Below are 22,851 nucleotides of genomic sequence, written 5' to 3'. Positions count from 1 at the left end.
TATGCTGACTTTTTGCTGGCAGCAGCTCAGTTCCTTGTGGGAGGGACAGAGAGAGCAGAAGAGTAAGAAGCAGCTCCAATTAGTGACCTAGGTGTTTACACTAGCTGAGGAGCACTTAATTACCTGTCAGCGGCTGGCTTTCTCCTGGTCACAAGTGTTTAGACATGGAGCCAGTAATTCCAGCTGTTGCCCTCTTGTGCTTCAGGAATTCAGAGATAATTATGTGCAGCGCTTCAGAGGTAGCTAGCTCTTCCCTGAATGTAAGTGTCATGTGAAGATGCATACACCCAGAAGAGAGTCAAGTGAGTATCGTCACCTTTGGGAAATGCTGGTCTAAAAAGAGTCTTTATCTCCTTTCAGCATCAGGACCGGGGTATGCTAATAGTACGCCACAAGCTTGACCTCGCTGCGTATAAGCAGGGCTGCCGAGGCAGCGCCTCACGAAAGCACAGAAGTAGATTTATAAGCTGCCAGGTCATTTTCAGGTAGGTTTTTTGCAGACTGGCTCGCAAAGTAGCTCGCGCTGGCTGTCATGCGATGCTGCGCTGAACTTGGCAGCGGTAGGTTGGCTATGACCTCTGTTTCTCAGTGATCTGAATAAGCCTGTTGGCTCTCCGTGTCTGTGGCAGGATTGTAGCCCCGGCGAAACTTGCCTGACTTAAGGAGGGCTTTCATTGATCTCAAGGTCAGGCAGACTCGTCTAATCGTCTAACCTAATCGCTGGCACTGCACAAGCCGTGGAAGTTCACCAAGCAATACAGAAGATTGCTTAATACCGAACTCTTGGCGTAAGGCGGCCGTCGTTCAGTGCATCGCCTTGACAAGAGCAGGATCTGCGCCAAGACAGACGAGATCGGGGAGAGGGTTAGCACTTTTCTCCCGAGGGGTCGCACCTACGCTCACTCCTTTTCATCCTCTGGCTTTTCGTGTTGGGTTTTTAGTTTTGTGTACAACACATTTCCAAGCTCTGTGGTCCAGTGACCGCCTGCTCGTGCACTGAGAGATCTGAGTGCCCTATCATTCTGCCATCACCTCCTTATTTCTAGCTGTTCTATCGATGGATGGCCTGGATGTCGTCAACTGTTTTCCTATTAATACGTTCTGCATATAGAGCTGTTGGAGCTAGAAAAGAGAAGCCCTGGGACTGTGAAGGGGAAGAAGAGCGGTTCGCTCCACTGCAGACAGGAAGGGAGAATCATGAGACTCAGAACAGATCTATTTCACAGACAGATTGTTTTTATCTTATTTACTGAAACCCCTCATCAGCTACCTCTGTCACTCGCGGACAAAAAATTACGTTGCAAAAACCCAAGATCCTCAGATGCAGTTTTTAAATTAGATGAAGAATATTCCTTGCTTCTGATGTTAGCAGAAAGTACTTGGAAGTGTTAAGATGAGTGTAAGATAGTCCTCTTGCAAGTTCTGTCTTGAGATGAGGGCTTAATTTGCCGTTTTGGTAGTGCTACCGTTGAGCTCCACAGCGCGCTCACGTGCGGGCATACCCTTCGAGACTGGAGGAATGATTCTTTTCCCAGAGATTATTTCATAGTGGTGGCATCTTATCTTGTCACTCCAATGGCTTTTCAGAAAACATACAGGAAGCCTCTTGAAATGATGTGATAGCCTTGGAACAAAGAGTTAATCTATTACTAGTGGAAGCATTTGCTTTGCAACTCATTTTTCCCCATTTGCAGCTCAATTTTTCAATTTATCACAGGGAGCAATGTGAAAGATTTAACTCTGGTAAGCCCAGAGGAGGATGGAAGCTGATTAGAAACTGGGGTGGGGGAAGATATTTTGCTCAGCTGGAATGACTGCAGCGAAATAAATTAATACTGAATGCCTGAGCCATAGATATTTGATTTGTTAACGGCTTTAGCTTTGCAGGCATTTGGTTGATGTAGCAAATTTCTCAGCGCCACGTGTAAATCTGCTGATTTCTCCTAGCACAGACTCTGAAATACAGACACATAAAATATTGATAATTCTGCCTACTGAAAGATGGATAGGATGATGGGAAGCCTACCACCGTTGCGTACCTCCAAATAGCATTCGGCAGAGCTCGGGGACTGTAGTTATTCATCCTTGCCACAGTCCTGTGAAGTGATTAGTATCCCTGTTAGACTGGAAACCTAAGGATATACGATGTTCTAAGTCTTCCTTCTTAGAATAATTCTGTTTTGCCAAACTTGCCCGTATTTGGAGAAATTTCTCCAAAGTGTAAGACCCTGTAGGTCACCAGGTCCGTTTTCCTGCGACCGTGGCAGCGCATCGCAGAATCCCTGTGGGGTGTTTGCGAAGGAGAGGGGTGAAGCCCAAGACACGGAGGGTCCCGGCTTGTTTGGTATAATGGCGACGGCGGTGGAGTCGCTGCAGTGGTGCTGCCTGGGACTGCCGGTAATGACAGCCGTTGGCATGAGTTCTGATCTCCGTGAAGCAGCAGGTCGGGGGTGGGAAGGAAAGAGGCTCATCAACAGAAATAGCATTTAAGTAAAAACCGTACCCTCCGCTGCAAGGGAAGATAGGAAGAAGGATCGATTCTTTTGCAGCTGAGAATGCAAGCTGTGCCAGACAGTAATTAAAAGCATTTTACTGTGCCTAGTAACGTGTCTGCGCTCTAAAGCTTGCATCCTAAGCCTGCTCGGGAACAAACCCGTTTTTATTCCAGGGAGACGGAGGGCACCGACAGCCTCGCTGGCGGGTCACGAGCAGTCACTCAGCCCTCCGCCGTCCCTCCCCAGCGTATCTCTCCGTTGGGTCTGAATCACCTCTTGCACCTTCCTTGGGCCTTGCCTTGCCGAAAGCTGCGTGATGTGCTCCTGAGCTCATTTAAAAGCCCGGCTGACAGGGCAGGGATGTTGATGTAGGCTGTGATTTCCACACTGAGAGCACCCTGCCTACGGAGCAAGAAGTTGAATTTCAGGCAGCGGGGATTTGCTCTGTTTCCAGGCTGGGTAGCTGATGATAGACGTTTGAATGTGTACGTCCACGTTGTGTTTACATAGGTGGTGTCCTCCAGTGGAGCCACCTAATACCCTGAAATGACAATTATATGTTGTTGCAATGAAAATGCAAATGCTGAATATAGTGGGAATCAGCCTGGCAATGTGCATTTCCCCTCCAAACTTTTCGTTTCTATAAGCAAAAATCTTTTTGTTTATGCACGCGTTTTTCATGCTGGCTTTGCCACAAGGGAGAGTATTTTTCACATGATCCAACACAATTATTTCATCTCTTTCTGCAAATCCAAACTTCTTGTTGAATAAGTTAAGCGAAGGAAGAGCAGAAATAGGTCAGGTATTTGAATAAGACATAGTTGTCTCTCTTCACAGCAAGTTGCCTTTTTTCCTGCCTATGTGAATTGTGCTAATGTATCAGTGAATAAAGAGGAGAGAACAAAGGGAAGTAGAAGTGCCAGCATTTTTATTCTGGGATTGCAGCTTCAGAGCCCTTTACTTTGCAGAACTGATACCAAGACCACTCTGGAACATCTCAGCTCCTGAAATAATAAAAACTGAAATGCCTGGCCAACCTCTCGGAATGCACAAGACCCACTTAAAATCCTGCCTGTTGTTTTGCTATTACATAAAATATTTATTTCCCTGTATAGCCTAAGTCCCGGTTCTAAGAAGCATCCTTGATGCCTGGCAGGGCATCATGAATCCATACTATTAAGGAAACACAGTGAATGTTTGATGCTCCTAGGAATCATCTGGCTTGAAATGTGGAGAAATAGGCTGCCTTTAATCATTAGTCATAGGGTGATATTTTTCAGCTCGGCTCTTTGTTCGGGGGAGTGCCCGTGGCTGATACCAAGCCCTGGCAGGTCGGCTGTCACATTGTTTTAGGCTAATCTGACTGCTCTCGGTCCTCGGAGAGGACATTAGGAGTCCAGAGTTAAATCCCTCTTTTTAAATACCTGCGTGATTCTGTGCGCTACTGGAAGGACTTGTATTTCATGTGATGGAAGGAAAATCTTTCTTACAAAATCCGCCTCATCGTTTGTTCTCCCCGGGCTTCATGTCTTCAAACCCGATTCACTCCCGTGCTTTCGATCGGAACAGTAATGACTTTCATCACGCCTGAAATTTGATTAGACCCAAAATGTTTCATCGGGATGCTGTAATGCTGACACAGAGGTGATGTCAGTACTGGTTCTAGCTGGGCTTTCCCCATGGACAATTTTATGTGACGGAGTTTTTGAGGCAGTAGAAGCAACTTTTCCCTACCTTATGGGAACGGGGGCTGCTCACCGTCCTGCGCAGTCCAGCCGTCCTCTTTCTTCCTTCCTGACGTGTCTGAAATCCCCCCACTTCCTTCTTAATGTGTCCACCTCATGACTGCCTGCTGCAGTTACTGCTCTGGTCTTCTCTTTTCTGTAACTCAAACTCTCTTCTGGGTTAATGACCAACCGTCCCCATCTTTTGGCCATCCTGTACTGGGAAACAGAGGCCAAATTTTCTCAAGACTTCAAAAAAAATCGCGTTGCTGGGGACATTTGGTGTAGACGAGGTGCGTCAGCCCCTGACCTCCTGAGAAGGGGTGGAAACCTGTTCAACCGTCATCCCTAAAATACCCTCCGCCTCTGGGACTCCACTGATAGCCCACGGGGATGTTGGCAGCCAAAAAGAGAAGTGCACGGAGTCACTCCGTGTTGTGGGTTCATGTTCCTGAGACCCCCAGGCTCTTCTCTGGGTTTTTTCAGTAGCACCAACCCTGGTGCAATTCCCCTTCACCTTCTGAGCATCCCTCATGTTTAAAATCCCTTTTTAAGCCCTGCGTACTTGCTTTATCTCTTCGGGCTCCTCCGAAAGGCCCTGGGTGTGCTCTTGCCCTGGGAAATAAGAGGGACGTAGCAGATGATGGCTAAAAAGCTAAAACCTGAATGCGATGATGGAGCAATCGCGAGGGCTGTGCCCTGAGTCACCCTGACTCGTTGCTTCCCCTTCCCCTTCCTGTCCGTCATCCTCTGCCTGATGATTCTTCCCTGCCTTGTTCCGCAGGGTCCGGTGCGTGTTTTAAACTGCCTTTGGTTTGGGAGGCAGTCGGCAGGGCGACGGTCCGCAGGGAACACCGTGCTGCCGGCAGCAGCCCTGCTGCCACGTCCTTCCCCATCCAGTGGCTCCCGAGGGGGGACAGCGTAACCCCGAGGGGTGGAAAAATCACTATGTTCGAGTGATTCTTCCCTTGGCCATAGCGAGAGGCGTTTTTAACCGGAGGGAGACCTCAGCGAGACTCCTCAACATCAGGTTAAAAGCCTGTCATTAATTGAAGGATGATTCAGCTTCCTCAGCTAAAATGTCACAGTGTGGATGCCGGGAGAGGAGGAGCCGTCTTCCTCCCTGGCATAACGCCGTGATAACCCGAGCACACCCCAGCCCTCTGCGCTCCTCTTCGATAAAAATTCATGGTTTAGCTTTCAGGAACGAGCTGATGGTTGGGGGCTGGATAGCGCCAATGCTGCCTGCCTAAACCATTGGGGAAAATGCTCGTGTGTGTCACTGGTTGCCCGTGAAAGCGTGACCTTTTATCAGGCACTATGTGATAAAAATCTTGCTTCACACGGGGAGGGTGAACAGGAGCACTGCTTCTCTCTGGGAGAAACGCTGCAGGAGAATACAGCACAGTGACACCTCTGGTTTTTTAATGGCGTTTTTCTATCCCCCGAAGCTTTAGCTAATTTCTCTTTTCTATTAGAAACGAAGAAAAATCTAGGTTTTCAGATCAGATCTGGAAATAGAGAGGCAGGATCAAGCACAGCTGTTCCAGGTCAGAGGAGCCGAGGAGGGGCGATGTCTCTCGTGCTGACAGAGCAAGGTTATACCGACGGCCAGAGGTACGTGCCGCCTTGTCAGAAATCCGCCTTCGGGGTCGGATTAGTTCAGCGTTGCTGCCGGACAGAGTGCTCCAGAGGACCGGGAAGCCACTGGCAATTTAACATGATGTCACCTCGTCCCGCACTAAGTAGGTCACGGTGACACCCTGCCTGAAAGTCCTCTGCGCCAGTGCTGCTGCTGCGGCGGTGAGCGGGGCCATCCCCAGTAAACTTTAAAAAAACCCTCAGAAAGGGGAATTCATGCAGAATTAGCTTATGCAGGGGTTATCCGGGGTGCACCGAGCGGCAGTCGTAGGAGGCAGCAAACAAACCCATCTCTCGTTGCTCTGCACCAGCCCCTGGTTGGCTGGCAGAAAGGAAGCATCAGATGGGATGAGGAATATCCAGGTTGCTATAGCGACTGAGCGCCGTAGTGCTAAAAGCAGTCGTTCTCCATCACCCCCGCCCCGCACGCACACACGAGCTGCCACACGCCGTTCAAAGGGAGCCGGGTGAATTATGCCCGTCCTGAAGCCGCGGTGCGGTGCCGAGCGAGTGCACCTGGCAGTGGATGTTCCCCGGGATGTCAGAGCCCTCCCATTAAATTCCCGGCTCCGGCTTTAATGAGCTCAGCGGCGATGTGTGCAGAATATAATGGAGCTGAGCTGTTTGCCTGCGCAGCAGCTCGGCGTTTCACAGGCTGCAGGGCGGGAGCACAGCCAGGACGGCTGGGGACAATGGCAGCCAGGTCCTCGGTGCGGCCGCCCCGTGGAGGCGTTATTGAACCGAAGCTTTCGGAGCCATGGGTGGGATGCGACGATGCAACCTCACTTCCCAGCCCCTGCACGTGGGGAGAGCCCTCGCGCCATCGTCCTCGTGGCTGTGAGCCCCCGGATCCACTCGTTTCCCACGGCTCCGGTGGCATCGCAGCCGTCGGTGCCGGCAGAAGCCGAGCTTCTGGCTTTGCCTTAGCAAATTGCCCTCCCGCTTAAGTGTGCTGGCTTCCTGGCAGTTCGGCTCGCACAGGTCGATCCCAAAGAATGATTAAAAAAAAAAAAAAGGAGGCGAGAACTTCAAAAGCCTGCACACTTTTGATTTTTTAATAATAATTTTAGGGCATCTCTATGAAGCTCAGTGGCAGCTTCCCCTGTTTTGTGACTCTGGACCTCTGCCAAACTCTAGAAATATCCGTTTAATTCACAGCCCTGCACGTACCCGTGGGGAAGGTAGAGTGGCTCATCCATCGGGATGGCTGTAGGGTATGGTCTGTATCGAAGGGGAACCACAGGGCAACAGCAGCACTCCACTGTGGCATCGGTTTCTAACATAATGCACCCATCAGCTGTTTTGACCACTGTTTTATACTGCAAAATTGTTGCCCCCTTGTAAATTTGAGTGGTAAACAGTTAAATAATACCATACTTACTGTCCTCACCATCAGCTCCCTATACCTCCCATTCTTGCAGGAGTTGAATAAATACATCCCAGATGACTGAAACGTGCTGGATTCCCTTTGAAGTATTTTTTTCCCAATTTCTTCCTTCCTTCAACCTCAGAAATTCAGCCAGCAGAATTTTATCGGCATCTGCTAACCAGGCCGAGAGCATCCTTCCAGGAGGGACCTTGCAAACATGGGCTGCGTACGCCCCAGCAAATGCGGGGCCGGTGAATTCAGCCCACTGGCTGGGTGAGGGCGAGGACTGGAGCCGAGAAGAAAATGTAAGGAAAGACTTTCGCTGCTTCTCAGCCTTCCCAAGAATCGAGGTCCATGATGTCCTAAACGGGAAGCAAGTCTGCGCTCATCTTCCTAAGTGGTCTTATTTTATTTATGTGCTGGTGCATTTATAATGCAGGATTCTTGGCATAACCCCGTGAATGAGCCGGTGTTCTGCTTTTACTCTGTCTCCAGCCAAGGACTTTGAATCGTATTTTTGGCATAGTGGTTTTTATAAAATATGTAACGCTCCGGCGTCTTGCGGCCACGTTTGCTCCTACTAAAGCAGCAAGCCGGATGAGAGCTGACTCTCAAAAGCTTTGCCAGGACTCAGAATAGCTGAGAAAATAAGACTAATTGGAGACTTCAGAAGAAGCTGCAGTTTATATATTGGTGCTGCACCCCAGGAAAGCTGTTGATGTTGAGAACTGGGTCAGTTTGAGTAGATGAAGGCAAGCGGCACGCATCGCCGGGCAATAACCTGTGTAACCATCATCCTCAGAAACTAAATTCCTTTGTTTATCCAAAAATAAGGAGGATGTAAGCTGAGCCGCAAAGCACACCGGAACCACGCGTGTAGGAGGCGGACCACGGCGGTGAGGATGTTACGCAGCCGTAGAAATCGTTTCTTACCTAACGAGATCACTCATTTCATCAGTCTGCGCCAGAACTGGCTTCCGCTCCTTGCAGAGACGGGTGCTGCTGGGGTAGCCCCAGATGACACGTTTCTTCTCTTGTTATTGCCAAAACCTCACGGGTGTTTGAGAGGATGGAAACGACGTGGGCGCCTTCCCCCCTGCCACCACGCTCCCGCGTCAGCGGGTACCACGAACCCCACGGGTCTCATGCCCAGCTCTCCCCATCCTTTCGCTTTCCTCCACACGGTTGCTTATCGCCGGTCTGTAAATCTTCAGCGTGCTGAAGACTTGATGCAAAACACCATTTTAGCTGTAGAGAGAATGCAAAATACACTGAATTTTGCAGGGGATTTAATTCCTACGGTATCAAACTGCACATGGCAACCAGGGGAGGGAGAAGGAGCAGTGTGAGGGTTTTAGAGTTCCCGGCAGTCCCGAGCACTCAAGCTGGGCAGGCGGCATGTTGGGGTGCCTCCTGTTAGGGTGTTAGATCAATAACCCATCTATTGAGGCACAGCCCGGGTTAGGTGGGTGCTGTCATGGCACTCCCACGGCGGCTGGGAGCTGCCTTCTCCACCCCTGCTCAGGGGCTTGGAAATTCTTCACTTTGCCTGCTGGAGGAACTAAAATATTTAACGCGCTGTGCATGCGTTCTTTTCTGGTTTTTTTGAAAGCTGCTTCGTTGATGAGATTTCCCGGGAAATACCCCATTTATGTGAACGCCCGTTTTTCATCCAGAAGACCGTTGACCAGCTTTAGCGAATGCTTCGTAAGGGAGAAATTACATCAGGCATTGAGTGCTGATGACATGAGGAGAGAAAAAAAAGACCGAGGCTTCTCCGTTTGAAGCTTCAATAGGAGCAGAACTCGGGGAGCATCAGCAACGGCTACAGGAGCCCGATGCCTCCTGCCTGCTGCGGGCAGGGGCCGGTGCTGCCCAAGCCTTGCTGTTCACAGCCAGCGTGCCTGTGCTGGGGCGGGCAGGGAGGGGATTAATTAACAGCCCAAGTGTGGTAACGAGATCGGGGTATGGTTTATAGCTGAGCTAAGGTGCCTAAAGCGCATCTCTCCTACCCCAAAGGCCAACGCCTTCAGCTTGGAGCCGGTGGGCGAGTTAGGGCTGGGGGTTGGGAGTCGAGCGGGTGAGCGTTTGCCCCGGTTCAGCTGGAGGGTGAAGCTTCCGTTAGTTTTGGATCCCTTTCTTGAATTGCGTGCGATAGGGGATAATTACGTTCACTTTTTATTTCGATCACATTTGCCGGGGGTGGAGGAAGGGGGATGTTAGGGTACACCACGCCGCGTGCTTTGCAAAGCGATGTCTCAAACCACTTTTTGGGGCTCTCCCACCATAAAATAAGAGCTTTGGGGTGCAGTCCCCATGGGTCGTGAGGCTGTTTGGCTGGGACCTGACCCCTATTAACTCACTTTTTAGCTGCTTAGGTCTTTCTTTGAAACTTGGCTGTTACCCCACGTTCCCGATGAAGGCGAACAGCCCTGGAGAGGGGAGGGGAGGAGCAGCCCCTGCCCCATCACCCTGGGGATCCTCCTGTGCCCAGAAGCACGTGAACCAAACGGCTTTGCTGGAAGAGACAGAAATATTTTACAGCTCGCTGACTTTCCGGAAAGCACTCGCTGGCTAGCGAGGATGGATGCACAAATGCCCCAGTTACTAAATAAATGAAGAACGAACCGCAGCTCGCCGGCGCTGCTCTGGGACTGCCTGACCTTGGGTTCAAGTAGGAATAAATGCATTTTAAGAATGAGTGAGCCAAACGTTTAATGGCCTAGGTTTACACCTCAGCTAGAGGGGAAGGAGTATACCATCATGAAAAAAGCACATCAGTGTTGTGGTAGCTGCTGTCATCTTAGAAAAGTGGCTTTTGTGGTTCAGACATGAATAAAAGGAACCGTCTTGGTGCACCGGCCGGCCGCCAGCAGACCAGAGTATTAATAGTTGACTTTGCTTTTGCCTTGCCATGTGCCATTGGACATATGTAACGCTTTTCCCTGGGAATGTACAGATATTAACAAATCTTGTTTCTCATTAAAAGGGCAAAAATAGAGTTGCTGACGCAACTCGCTAACGTGATGTTGTAATATGTGGTACCGTACGGTTCCCAAAACCGAAGGCGAGCGGCTCTGTGGTTTGCGCTGGTAAATAGAAGTCAGTGTGAGCTGGGGAGAAAAATGATGCGTGGGCAAGTCTGAGCCAGAAAAGCTTGAAATCCACTCTTTAAGTGGAGTGGTTGAGTTTTCAGTGGAACAACATGGGATTGCAGTTTGTAGACTGGTCCTTCTCTTGCAGATTAAAAAAGTGCTTTTGCAAAGCCACTACTTCCAACTTCTGAGGTGATTCACCTGACCATAGCCCACAAGGTACAAAACCGTTTAGATGCCGTAAACGTTTGCAGGTTTTGACGGCCGAAAAAAATTGACAGTATCAAGTGTCACTTGACTGCAGATAATCCTGAAAAACCATACAGTGAGAAAGGACCTGCCAGAGCCCTGTTTAACACAGCTGACCTTTCTTGGCATTAAAATGCCTGGAGGACTTGTTCTGCCCTTCGACTATGGAAATTTGCCTTTTGATCCTGACTTGAGATCGCCTTTATTTGTGTCTGACTTCTTTATAGTCTCTCTTTTCCATAGCCTTGATCCATCTTAATGTCTAATCTCAGCCAAGAGCACCTGATAGGGAAGAGGTCTACAACGCCAACAACGCTACGTCTCTAAAAAGCAAGTAACCGTTTGAGAAAACATCCTGTTTGTCTCGGGCTTTTGCTGTGCGAGACCTCAGAGAGGGTTTCACAAGGCAGGTTTTGAAAACCCGTTGTGGTTTAGGATGTTGTCGTGTCCCTTCGGTGCACGTGCGAGTAACGCAGCACATGCTGAATGAGCGGCACGCTACCTACCACGCGTGTTCATCCCCTGCTGATCCAGCTGCTCTTGAGTTACGAGCACAGAGGAATGATCTGCACCCGAAAATGGCTCCCGGTTAATCTCCTCACCCTGGGCTGCTCGGTGTTGGTAACCAAACCCAGGGGATGAAGAGTGCTGCCAGCTGCAGCTTCAGGGTTGCACTAAAAAGAGACCGTTGGATGGAGGGATTTTCTTTGCCGGTGCTCATGCAGTCCGGCAGCCAGTGCGAGGAGGCAAAGAGGACGTTAAATTATTTTCTCGGGTACACAGGATAGTAAATCATTGCTTTTAACCTGTAGCTACATGAGCCAGGGTGTTTTAATAAGAGCTGGATGGGAAGAGGTGTTTTCTCCCTCTGATGCCCGGGGATTTGAGCAGAGCAAAGAAGGACAAAGTGTGCCAAGGAGCCACAGGGGTGATGCTGTCAAAATCATCCGAGTCTTACTCAGGGAAATTTATGCTCCAACTGTGTAAATCTCTCTGGAAGTGGGACGCGGTGCTTTGAAGCTGCGCATACTTCAGATGTTACTGCCCCCCTGAGAGGCAGTGGGAGAAGAGAGAAGATGAAGCGTGCCGGAGCGCCAACAGCCTGCGGGCTCCGAGTACTTGCAGCAGGACCTCTCCCTCCCTGGAATGGAACATCCACCCAGGATTATTTACAGGCGATGCCCTTCATGCCGTGGCCCCCCAGGGCCGGCGCTTGCCCCAGCTCCCCAAAGCAGGGGATGCTTCCGTTCGCAGCCGGCCGCCGACAGCGTGGACCGCGCTGGTCCTGCACACGGAGCGGCTCACCCGACGCCGTGCTCTGCTCCTCGTGCAGAGCTGAGAGGGTACAGCCAGGGTGACACAAAATGCACACGAGGTTTCGGTGCAGGTTTCGTGCTTGTACATGTTGAGAAACTAGATGTTCCTATTTTTGTCTCCGTTTAAGCTATTGTGGGGTTAATTTTCACAGTGAGAACTAGAACTTTTCCTTTGAGCCTAAATATCCCCAGTATCATTGTCCTGCAAGTTGCAGAAAACCACAAGTGGCCAGATGAGATATATGTTCCCCCGGCGCTCCCCTGCCAAATACGCAGCCTGCACAGCCAGCGTGCTTTAAACCCTCGCGCAGAAGACACTTATCTTTTCCAAAAATGACACCTGTTGTAACCCAGATACGTAAATGTTTATTACCTATGTTACATCCAATGTCATTTTAGCCCCTGCTCATTTCTTCTCACCTCTATGCCACCCAGTAGCAGTGAGCGCGGCAGCCTGGAGTGAGCCACAGCAGCGAGGTTACACGCTGCCTGCAAAGCTATTTTAACCCACCTTGTAATTCTCAGTATTACTGTTTGTCTCTTCGGCTGTTGTTAGGAAGCAGAGCCTTGAAAGCTGCCTTTTTTTAGTCCTCTCTAGTTTCTCTCTCCGCTTCTTACGTATTTTCTTCATGCAGAATATAGCTGCTGCTTCTTGGGTTTCTTTTTTATAGCTTCGCTTCATCTGTCAGCCTTTTTCTATTTTTTTTTCAGCGCTGAACCCCCCCATAGGCTGCAGCCGGTATCCAGATGAGACTGCAGCACTGACTTATATAAGGTGTTACAATTTTTTCTGTATTCTCCATCCTGCTCCTAATGCTTCCTAACATCTTGTTTGCAGCTGCACGCTCTCTTGAAGCCTTAACCAAGTAGTACACGGTGATGCCTTCCTTTCCAGAAGGAGGCCTTGATCTAAACTCTAGAAAGATTTGATCGTTTAAAAAAAATCCCCTCTGGACTACATCCCATTCGGTTTATTACTGCTGAGCCCTCGTTTCACACTGCATTGCATGCTTAGCGTCATTTAAATCCCTCTGGTTTGTTGTCGTGAAAAATCAGGCACGTACTGTACTCAGCTATGGCATCTTCTACCCAAATTTTGTTTCCTAAAAAGAACGTGTTTTCTGCCCCTGACTGTGTTAGCCACATCCGCAGCCAGGCAGCACCTCATTTAAAGACCCTGAAAAATCTGTATAAAGCCCCATTCCCTCCCAGCCCTGTGCGTGATGGGGCTGCCTCTCCGGAGCACCCCAGCCCGTGGTCGGGTACCGCTGTCCCCGGGCACGGCGTGTTCCCGGCTCTCTGCAGCCCGCCGGGCTTCCTGGTGGAGCTCCCAGCTACAAATGACGAGTAGCTCATCGACGAGTGCTTTGCTGTATTTTCATGCCTATTACAGCTCCTTGCAAGGCATTCCCCATCACCTGTGTTTGCTCTTCAGCATCTCCTATGTTTAACATTTGTTTAACGATACATTCATTTAACTTTCGAGTCTTACACCGCTGTCTTCGTCGAAACTCCCGCTGATCTTTCTCCACTCTTTCCCTTCACAGTTTTGCTTCCCACCACTTATTGGCGACATAGATGCTTTTGTATTATCAACAGCGCTGACAGATGTCTGGCCATTTACGCGCTACTTGGCTTGTGTTTTCCCTGAGGTCCTAGATTAAATGCTCAGTCAAAACTCTAATATTTCATGGGCCAGTAGCCTGCTTCCACTCGGAGTCATCTCTTCTCTGCTGGTTTCCCTTTTGCCAGCATTTCCCCGGGTGTCCGATCGGCTCGCGCTGTATTTCTAACGCTGCTCTCGCTCCGGGACGTGGTTCTCCCATACACACAGACACCGTTCACGCAATGCTCGCGGTGCTTCGCACGCTCGCGTGCTCACACCCGGAGCCATCGCCTCCGCTCTTTGCCATTAACTCCTCTAAGGAGCGCGAGTCAGTAGATGAGCGAAGTGAGCCGATAAAGGCAGTTTGCATGCTGTGATGGTTTGGAGCAGATGAAGGAAGAGAAGTCACCCAGTCCTGCAGACTTCACTGGGCCATGAAATCCAAAGAGCAAAGAGAAATCCAGAACCAGCTGAGGTCAGTGGCCGTGGCTCATACCGCCAGGATGTCGAGAGAGGCTGTTTCCACCCAAAAATACTGTTTGCAGTTATATTAAAAAACCTGTGTTTTCAGAAAACACCAACACTTTGGTGTTTATTATATACAGAAGTAATTATCCTGTGGTTTATTATATACAGAAATTATCATGTGGTTCCCTGACAGGGCTGGAGCAGCACTGGGGTTGATCCTGACTTTCCCACAAAAGCTCCCTTTTTTCCCTTTATGCTTTTCCAGGCAGTTTCACGCCTGGATGCTGGGGGCTGGCATTTCTTCCCCGGCAGAGGCTCAGCCAGCGCTTGCATCTCACTGTCTCTTCTAATGGAATCGTTGTTAAAAATAAGTAATTTTATTTCCCAGAAGATGCCCGGCTGCAGCAGCCATCATTTTGTCCTAATTGACTTGACTTTTGTCGGCATGCAGGTTGCGCCGGGGCTTGGTGAAGAGCCAAACCTGCCGTCAGACGGGGCTGGTCTCGGGCAGAGCCGCGCTTGGTCCCTACAAGAGCTCTGACGTCTTGTAGATGGTCTCCTAAACGTGTGTCTGTTCAAGAGAGACGACGGAAGTGTCTCGGAAGCCTGTTAAGGACTTAGTAGGACTTAGGCTGATGTCTGGAACAAATTCTCCTACGCAGCCTGTAGTAAGGGTCAATCTAGTGACAGCTCCGGAGGCTCCCGGCCATCCCGGCCACCCCGCTGTCGGATCTGCAGGGGAGGGCTCTCACCTCCGCGGGGCGCTGGGATGCAGCAGGTACGAGGAGGATGAAGGCAAAAGGATGAGGGCAAGGGTCTTCTCCAGGCAGCAAAAACTTTCCAACTGTCTTTTGAGGACGTAACGTGCAGGCATTCATTGCCTGTTGAATGGAGGGGCAAGCTTGGACGTTGCTCTTGGTAAGAAACAGGGTCTGAAGCAACGCAGGAACCTTGAATCAAATAGAACTACAGGACGAAAGAAGAGACGGGCATTTGGACTGCCGTGGAGGGTTGCTCTTCTGCGGTTAAAAGACAGATCTTGAAAGTTGGAGAATTTGGGTTTAGCTCTTAATTCTGACACTGTTTTCTGTGGCCTTGGGCATGTCACTTACTTAGCTCTCTGCGCTGTGACTGTGTCTTCAGTCGCAGAATAGTCATAAATACATTCACTTCTGCCCTTAAGTCTTTAAAGGACAAGATCTTCCACCTCTAGTATGAAACCCAGTTTGTCCTTTAAATTGTCAGAAGGCCAGAAGATTATTCGTAAAAGTAATTAGTTAATTCACAAATGTTCCTTAAATACTAGCAACCATTGAAATGCTTAAGGAATTAAAGCATGGATGGTGAACAGATGTGCGTTTCCAAGCTTGAAATGTAATAGTGCAAACGTTCTTCCACCTTAAATTCACATTAACATCCTTTTCCTGACGGAATCATCTTATTGAGATGGAGATGTGGAAGAGCAAAGTACTGTGGTGGGACAGGATTATGCAGTGAAAATTCAGTTTTTAGCCCAAGTTTGAGTGGAGGTGGGACTTGCCTCTGCCTTTGCTGCCATCGGCGTCTTGCTCGGGGTCCTGCAGAGCATGAGTGATCCCCAAAGGGAATTTGCACTGTGTGTCGGCCTTGTCTAGGAAAGACTTTGTTGGACTTTCAGGATTACGCTGGACCATCTCCATCTCAGACTCTTCCTTTGGGAGCTAAATTCTGCAGGAACTCGGGGAAGCATCTCCTCAGCTGTGCTACTTGGTAAAATCTGGCCATAGCGGTGTGATTTGGAAGGTCTTTTAGCCCGGTTTATTGGCCAATGCAGGCAGCTGTCAATAAATAAAACCATCTTACTCCAGGGCAGCCGGCAGCTGCCATCTCCCCTTTTTGCTGCTGCACCAACAGGTGAGATGCTGATGTGACTGATAGACTGGAAACCAAACTGACATTTCCTCCAACCTCTTCCTTGTTGACGATTCACCGAGCACAGGAGCAGCATCCAAGAGACTCAAGGTCCCAGCACGTCGAGCTGCTTGTGGAGCTGGTGGCAGGGTTCAGCGTTGGGTTGCCTAGCGGGGAACACCAAGGATGGGCTTTGTGATCCCTGTGTGGACTTGCAAATCCCTGTGAGGATTGCTCTTTGGATGCCATTCAAGAGCTGTCCTGCTCCACCAGCCAAAGGTTTTGAGGCTGAAACCTCTTCTCACATGAAGAAAAGCAACACGTGATCGAGGCTGAATGTGTACTCTCACGGTGGTCCCTGGAAGACGTGGTGGGGAAGGGAAGCCCTTATTTAATGGAAACGTTACATGGAGCGAAGATCAGAGCATCTTCTCCTGAGCCTGCTATCCCAGGACAACGTTAGCTTCACGTAGACATGTATTTAGTTGATTCTCCTTTTTCCAGCAGGAGCTGGGACCTGGAGAGAGACTCAGCTTCTTGCTGAAGGTCCCACAGCCACAGGGCTCAAAATACATCAAGGACCTTCTGATTCCCAGGCTGGGATCCTGCCTGTGGTCAAAATTCAGGATAATGACATTCCTCTCCCGTGCTTTGGGCTGCTTATCGCAAAGGGGTCAGCAGCGTTTGACTGTTAACAGCGACAGAGTATCTTCTCACCAATAATTTGATGAGGGCTGTGGGAGAGGAGAAGGAAAGTCGTCAGCACTTACCCTTGTTACAGACACTTGGTGCTAAACCTGCTCTCCGAGCACGTGATGGCAGGAATCTCCGAGAGGCTCCTTTGCGTATGCAGCTCATTCTGCTAAGACCCGGTAAAAATAGCAAACTAAGCAGGGGTTTTATCCTCAACTCACCGAGGCAAGAGTAAGCAAGTATTAAATACCTGGGACAACGTGAGGGCTTTGTGTGCTGCTGCCCTGCCAGCACCCCTCCAACCAAACACCCGTTCATTTTTATGGACGCCATGAGCATCTTAATTATTTGGAAGCAGCGTAAAAACGCGGCTTATGGGATGTGATGCATCCTGAACAGTCTTAATGAAGTAAAAACAAAGCCGGTGCTGCAGGAAGGACTTGCGCTGTGTCAGTGAAAAATGCCGTAGCGGCTAAAGCCAGGCAAGACCTCGGTGTATTTAGAGCAGCGAGGGAGGCGATGGAGTTGATGCCGCTGAGCCTTTGAACCACTCAATATTATACTAAGAAATGCTGGAAATTCAGGAATTTGAAGTGCGGCTGAGGTGACAGGAGGGATTTCCCAAAGGCCAAGTCCCTGGATATCTCTTCCCGCTTCCCCAGGCTGGCGGTGCCCTGCGGGGACAGATCTGCTGCAGGCGTTTCTCCTGCAAATTTGCTCTCCTGCGTCACGACGCCCGCTCTTTGCTGCTGCAAAGGGCTCGTGCCTGGAGCTCGGGCATCCACGCGGCTGCACCTCGTCTCCAGCCCCAGCCCAAGGGAGCAGCCGGGCATTCCTCTGCTTACGGTACAAGGAAAGTTATTTGTGATATAAAACAGTGGCTTTTATGGCCTTTAGCAAAGGGGGACGTCCTTGCCGGCCATCCCTGACCCTGTCTGGGCCGGAGCAGAGATGGACAGCCGTCTGGCCATGCTCTCCCGATGTCCCCCCTGGCCGTGACCCAAACAGCCGAGGAAAAACCGATTTGGGTGGCAGAAACTTCTGCTTTCACTCGTGAGAATCATTTCTAGCACCAAAGCTGGGTTAAAGGGTTAAAAAGCTGGGGAATGGTTTGCAGTGACACAGTTTTGTCCCAGCGCCTGTGCCCCGGCGGCCGCTGCCTCCTCCGTGTAGGGTGCTCCGACCCCAGGAGGCTGCACGGGCCGTCCGTCTGTCTGTCTGCCTGCCTGCCTGGGGAGGGAATTAAAGGACAAAAACTCTACCTGTGATTCTTGTATCTATTCCACGCTGTACTTTTAATCTCTGAGCTCAGAAGAAGGGATGTCGTCATCGTTAGTCTAATTATAGATGGGAGCGATTGCTCGCGGGGTCATTCGGCGAGCGGGTGGCCGAGCTGGCCGCAGCCCCCAGGCCTTTTGCAACCCGGCCTTCGCTTTGCCCGTGAAGCGGAATCCCCCCATCGGCACCGATCCCGATGCCGAAGTCCCTGGGTGCACGCCTCCCTGCAAGGGAGACCTTCCCGGGCGGGAGCAGGGCTCGACCGAGCCCGCAAGCTGGGCTTAGAGCTGAGGCTTGGCTTAAGGTGGTGCGCTGGGTTTGACGCAGGATGTGTCCTGACCCGAAAACGCCTCTCCCTGCCTCGCACCGGGGTCTGAGCAACGGTGCCAAGCGCATCCCACCCCTCCTGCCTGACTCTTCTTTTCCTTTTTGCCTTTGCAGTGAGAAACGCGCTCTGCAAGTCAGCGTCACCAACCCGGTCCAGTGCAGCCTGCACGGGCGGAAATGCACCGTCTCCGTGGAAACCAAGATTAACCAATCCCAACCGGATTTCACCAAGCATCGTTCCGGTTTCGTCCTCTGCGTGCCGGGGAATTAGCATCCCCCTCCGCTTGGCGCAGCGAGCCCGGAGAGAGCGAGCGAGAGAGCGGCGGAAAGACGGACTGGGGCTTTGGTCGCCCTCCCCGTGCCTTGGACGTTTCAAGGGGATTAATTTAGAGATGCTCAGCTGTGACTTGGTCAGGCGCCTTAAAAAGATCTCTAAAGCTAGAGGTTTAGCAAACCCAAATTCAGGAGAGGGTTTTACTACCACATGCGACGAAGGCTTAAAATAGTCAGTGACCTGTATCCATCTTAGGAAACAGGCCAGAATATCAGGAAAGTGCTTCTGAATTAGTCCAAAGAAAGCATTTATAGGTACTTACACCCTTTCCTCCCTTTCCCACGTTGATTTCTTAAACCCTCTCCACTGTTCCCTTCCCTGTTTCTTTTTTGTGTGTCATCTTTGCAATATTATGCAGCCTCCACCGGAGGAACCAAAGATATCCGCCTCAGGGAGTCTGGTCCTGTAAGACCAAATCCCGCTGGAACCGGAGCCGGGTTTGGGAAGGAGGGCTGGCTTCCCACGCCGGGAGGACACTCCGCACTCTTCCAGCCCTGCCGGCGCGCACGGAGTTGGGATGGCACATGGAGACGCGCCTCTAGACTTGCTGCTTTCCTGTCTGGAGCTCATTAACCCACGAAGGCACTTTGGCTGGAGACAGGTCCCCCAGCAGAAGGAAGAGGGGGCTTCACAGTGCGGAGGTTTTATTTCTTTAATCCTGCATTGCTTTTGCCTTAATTACGCCCTCCGGAGACCTAAAAAGCCGGTGGGTTCCCATTTGGACCAAGTGGCCTTGTTGAATTTTGAGATGATCCACGTGGCTTCGTGTTAGTCCCAGCGATGAGGTTCAGGGAGGGCTAAAAGGCCCCGCGGCCGGCGGGTTATTCTAGAAACACGTGGAGCTCGGGGGCTGAGGCCGCGGCTCCCCGGCCTTGCACTATTTAACACTAACTCCGGGCACATCCGTCCGCGCCAGGTGAGGGGCAGCAGCACGAACCCGACTGCAAACGTCTGGGCTGTTCCCTTCGAAGGGTTTTCCCGGGTCTTCCCGGCTGCGGGTGTTGGATGTTGGGGCGTTGTGCTTCACCTCGGCGTGTCTGGTGGCATCACGCTGCCCCACCGCACGGCGCCCGCGGCTGCCCGGCTCAGATAGCCTTGAGCTTGGTGTTCACGGGAGGGCCGTATAGACTAACAAGCTTTTGATTTCTGCTGCGTTATCGGGCTGCTGCTGTGGTTTTTGAGCGGAGGCGGCCGTGTGATGTTGCGGGGCTGTTGGGATTCCGTCTACCGAGTCCTGGCGCTGCTGGTCAGGTCAGGATTTCCAGCCCGTTGGATGTGGGGGGGGTCTGCGGGTGACCCCAGCCTGGGGACCGCCTGTTCCCAGCCCAGCCGGCGAACAGGGAGCGCTTGTTTAATGGAGCATTTTAGGAGTCGGAAAGCCTGGAAGAGGCTCATCACCTAACGACCTGTTAATGAAAGGCCTCCCAAAGCCGTGCCATGGACACGGGGCGTAGGGACAGGTCACTGCAGCGTTTGTATCCGACCGCCGCCACCGAGACCTGCGGTTAAGGGGGACCTCGAGTCTGGTGCAGCCCTAGAGCTGCGTTTTAGTGGGACAAGCTTAATCCCTCCTGTGCTCTTTGCTGGGGAGGCCCCACACCAGAGTCCTCCCGTTCCCGTGGTCCCCAGCCTCGGCCCAACCCCTGCCAGCATCCCAGCGCCGCATCCCGGCCATCGGCGCTTGCTCCGGGTAAGCGGCTCCGGGATGCACGGCAGGCTCCTGCGCCGGAGGGCTCCACGCATCAGGTCTGCCCCAAGCCTGCGGGAAGAAGCTCTTCCAAATGTCGGCAAACCCAAGTCACCCACCACGGCCGGGGCCGTCAGGAGCCTGGAGGTGACGTCCCACCCGCGCGGCAGCTCCCGCCCCTGCCAAGCACACGCAGGCGGGCGGCTCGGGACCGCCGAGGACCCTCCACCCCTCATTTCGTGCCAGCATCTGCGCCCGAGGAGGAGCGACACCCACGCTGAAGCCCCGGGACACCCCAGCTCCCGTTCGCATCCTCCCGGGGAAGCGCCAGAAGGAGAATCCTCGTTGTTGCTGCGCCTTTCTATTTGCACTTCTCGCTTTTTATATCTGCTAGTCCAAACGTCCCCCTCCAGCAACAGTAACCCATAGGCAAGGTAGTGGCAGGAGATTTAATCAGCACTTTTATACGCTATCCCTCCAACGAAATGGTTGTATCGAATCATGATGGATGGCAATAAATCGCAGGTTTAGGAAATTTCTAATACTATGAGATGGCAATATTGTACGTGATGAAATGTGTCTTTATAAAATATATTACCTGTTCCTGCTCTGGTTTTATATATATATATATATATAAAAAAATATAAAATATATCTATTCCTGGTTTTTTCCCATAAATTAACTATTTCTGAATTGAATTTCGATTTTCAGCCTTGGGGTGATAATGCAATGATCCTTTTTTTTTTTTTTTGAAATCACTGATACTTTAATGTGTAAAAGAGCAGAAGAAAAACCCCAAAACCTACTATAGCGGACCTGGGCTTTTGTTTACATAATTCATTGTAATAAATTAAAAAAAATCAATTAGTTGCATCCCACTGTGGCAGTGCCAGTCTCTGACCGGCGCAGCGGCCTGGCGAAGACGATGCTCACGATGGACGGATGGGAAGAGGTGTTTTGGCGGCCCCGTAACCCCATTTTCCCCCTCTCGTGGGGCAGGGATGATGCTCCCCCTCGCTCCGCGGCGTCTCGTGGGGCCCCGCCGGCCCCAGCGCAGGGGTGACCCCGGCGCCCGGAACGCGATTAAACCCACGGCTGCGTTAAACCCCGCTTCCGTCAAGGCAAATCCAATTTCCCGGCGCCGCGACGGGGCGTGGGGTTGCAGAAAAGACTCCGCCACGAACCGCTGCCGTGTAATGGATGGTCAGTGCATTTTTATTTAATCAGCACAGTACAAAAATAAATAAAAATAAGGGGAGGGGATTAAATTACAGGCACACTGAGCCCCATGACACAGTCGGTCAGGTTATAAACCACACATACGTACAAACACACTATACACATACATACAAAATGAGACAAATATAAATTAATAAGTAACAATACCCACCAATTTGGTCAACAAAGATCTACGGAAGAGATTGCACTAAAAAAACGTACGTACACATGTATCATTAGCGGGGTCCAATGTACAGCGATGAAGAGCTTCAAGTGAAAAAGAAAAAAAAAAAAAAATAAAAACGAATGGCACGTTATTTCTCCCTCTCGTCTGCAAGTTTAGCGCCCGACGGACCGGACCGAACCCAGAGCTGTGCACGCGGAGAAAAAAAAATACAGAACCCAAAGAAAGTGGGCAGCCCCCGGGCCTGGTACGGGCGCACGAGCTGCGCTGGCGGGGCGGCGGCGGGTCTTGGTGCACGGGTGTCATTTTTACAGCCATCCCTGGTGAAGGGTTTTTCTTTCGATTATTATTATTATTATTATTATTTTTTAATCTCTTTTTTTTTTTTCCCTTTTTTTTTTTTTTCTTTTTGAAGACACAAAAATGCTCCTGTTTGCATGCGCCATACCACTGTAAAAGCAACAATGAAAGAATAAAGAAGGGGGGTTCTCCCCCCCCCCCCCCCCCGCCGTTGGTGGTTCGGGGCCGCCCCGTTCCAGCGGCACTGAGGCAGCGGCGGCTCCGTCCGCTCCTCCCGCTCCCGCGGTCCTTCTCCGCGCGGGCGGACGGGCCGTTCCCGGGGATGCAGCAGCGCCCGTTCCCCTCACCCGGACCCGCTCGGGAAATTCGAGTCTCTTATCGAAGAAAATAAATAAAGGGGGGGGGCGGGGAGGGGGGGGGGGGGCGTCTCTGTCCCGTTACCGGCCGGTCAGTCCCGCTCGGCCGCCGCCGGTGACGCCTTTCGAGCGATTTTGTTGTTGTTTTGCCCCCCCCCTTTCCCCCCGCCCGGGCTTTGTCTCGGTGATGCGGTGACCGGCCCCGCACCCGCCGCCGGCCCGCGGAGCCCCGCTCCGCTCCGCGCCCCCACCGCGGGGCCGGGGGGGGGGGGGGGGGGCGGTTGCGGTGGAGGGGGTGTCCTGTCCTCCCCCCCCCCCCGCCCCGCTCCACGGTTCGGCGGGGCCGCAGCATCCCCGGGCCCGCGGGGCGGGGAGGGGGGGGGGCGCAACGGGCGGGTGCGCTCCGGTCCGGCGGCGGACGACCCGTTCCCCCCCCACCCCCCTCCAACCAGGACCGGGCCCGGGGCCGGGGGGGGGCGGGGGGCGCGGCGGCAGCTCCCGCCGTTCCCCGCCTGGAGAAGCCCCCGGGCGGCGGCGCCGGGCCGGGCCGGGGCGAGCGCAGCGTGTGTCCGGGCGGGGCCGGGGCGGGGGCCGGGAGGTGCCGCGGGGCGCGGCGGGCGC

General features: G+C 51.8%; 1 protein-coding gene across 3 annotated transcripts in view; it reads left to right on the top strand.

Annotated features, from left to right (window-relative positions):
* The window catches only part of MYO1D (myosin ID), a 164,872-nt gene extending 144,098 nt beyond the window's left edge, over positions 1-20,774 (top strand). For 2 of the 3 annotated variants that reach the window (XM_059830403.1, XM_059830405.1), the window contains exon 22: positions 18,266-20,774. In XM_059830403.1, coding sequence (XP_059686386.1) covers positions 18,266-18,422 — 157 coding nt within the window. In that variant the 3' untranslated portion in view covers positions 18,423-20,774. The remainder of the gene's footprint in view (positions 1-18,265) is intronic. The other variant, XM_059830404.1, reaches the window with a different exon arrangement.
* Positions 20,775-22,851: the final 2,077 nt, after the last annotated feature.

The sequence above is a fragment of the Gavia stellata genome, chromosome 28 (genome assembly GCF_030936135.1).
Source record: "Gavia stellata isolate bGavSte3 chromosome 28, bGavSte3.hap2, whole genome shotgun sequence".
NCBI lineage: Eukaryota > Metazoa > Chordata > Aves > Gaviiformes > Gaviidae > Gavia > Gavia stellata.
This window is presented reverse-complemented; position numbering and strand designations above follow the sequence as displayed.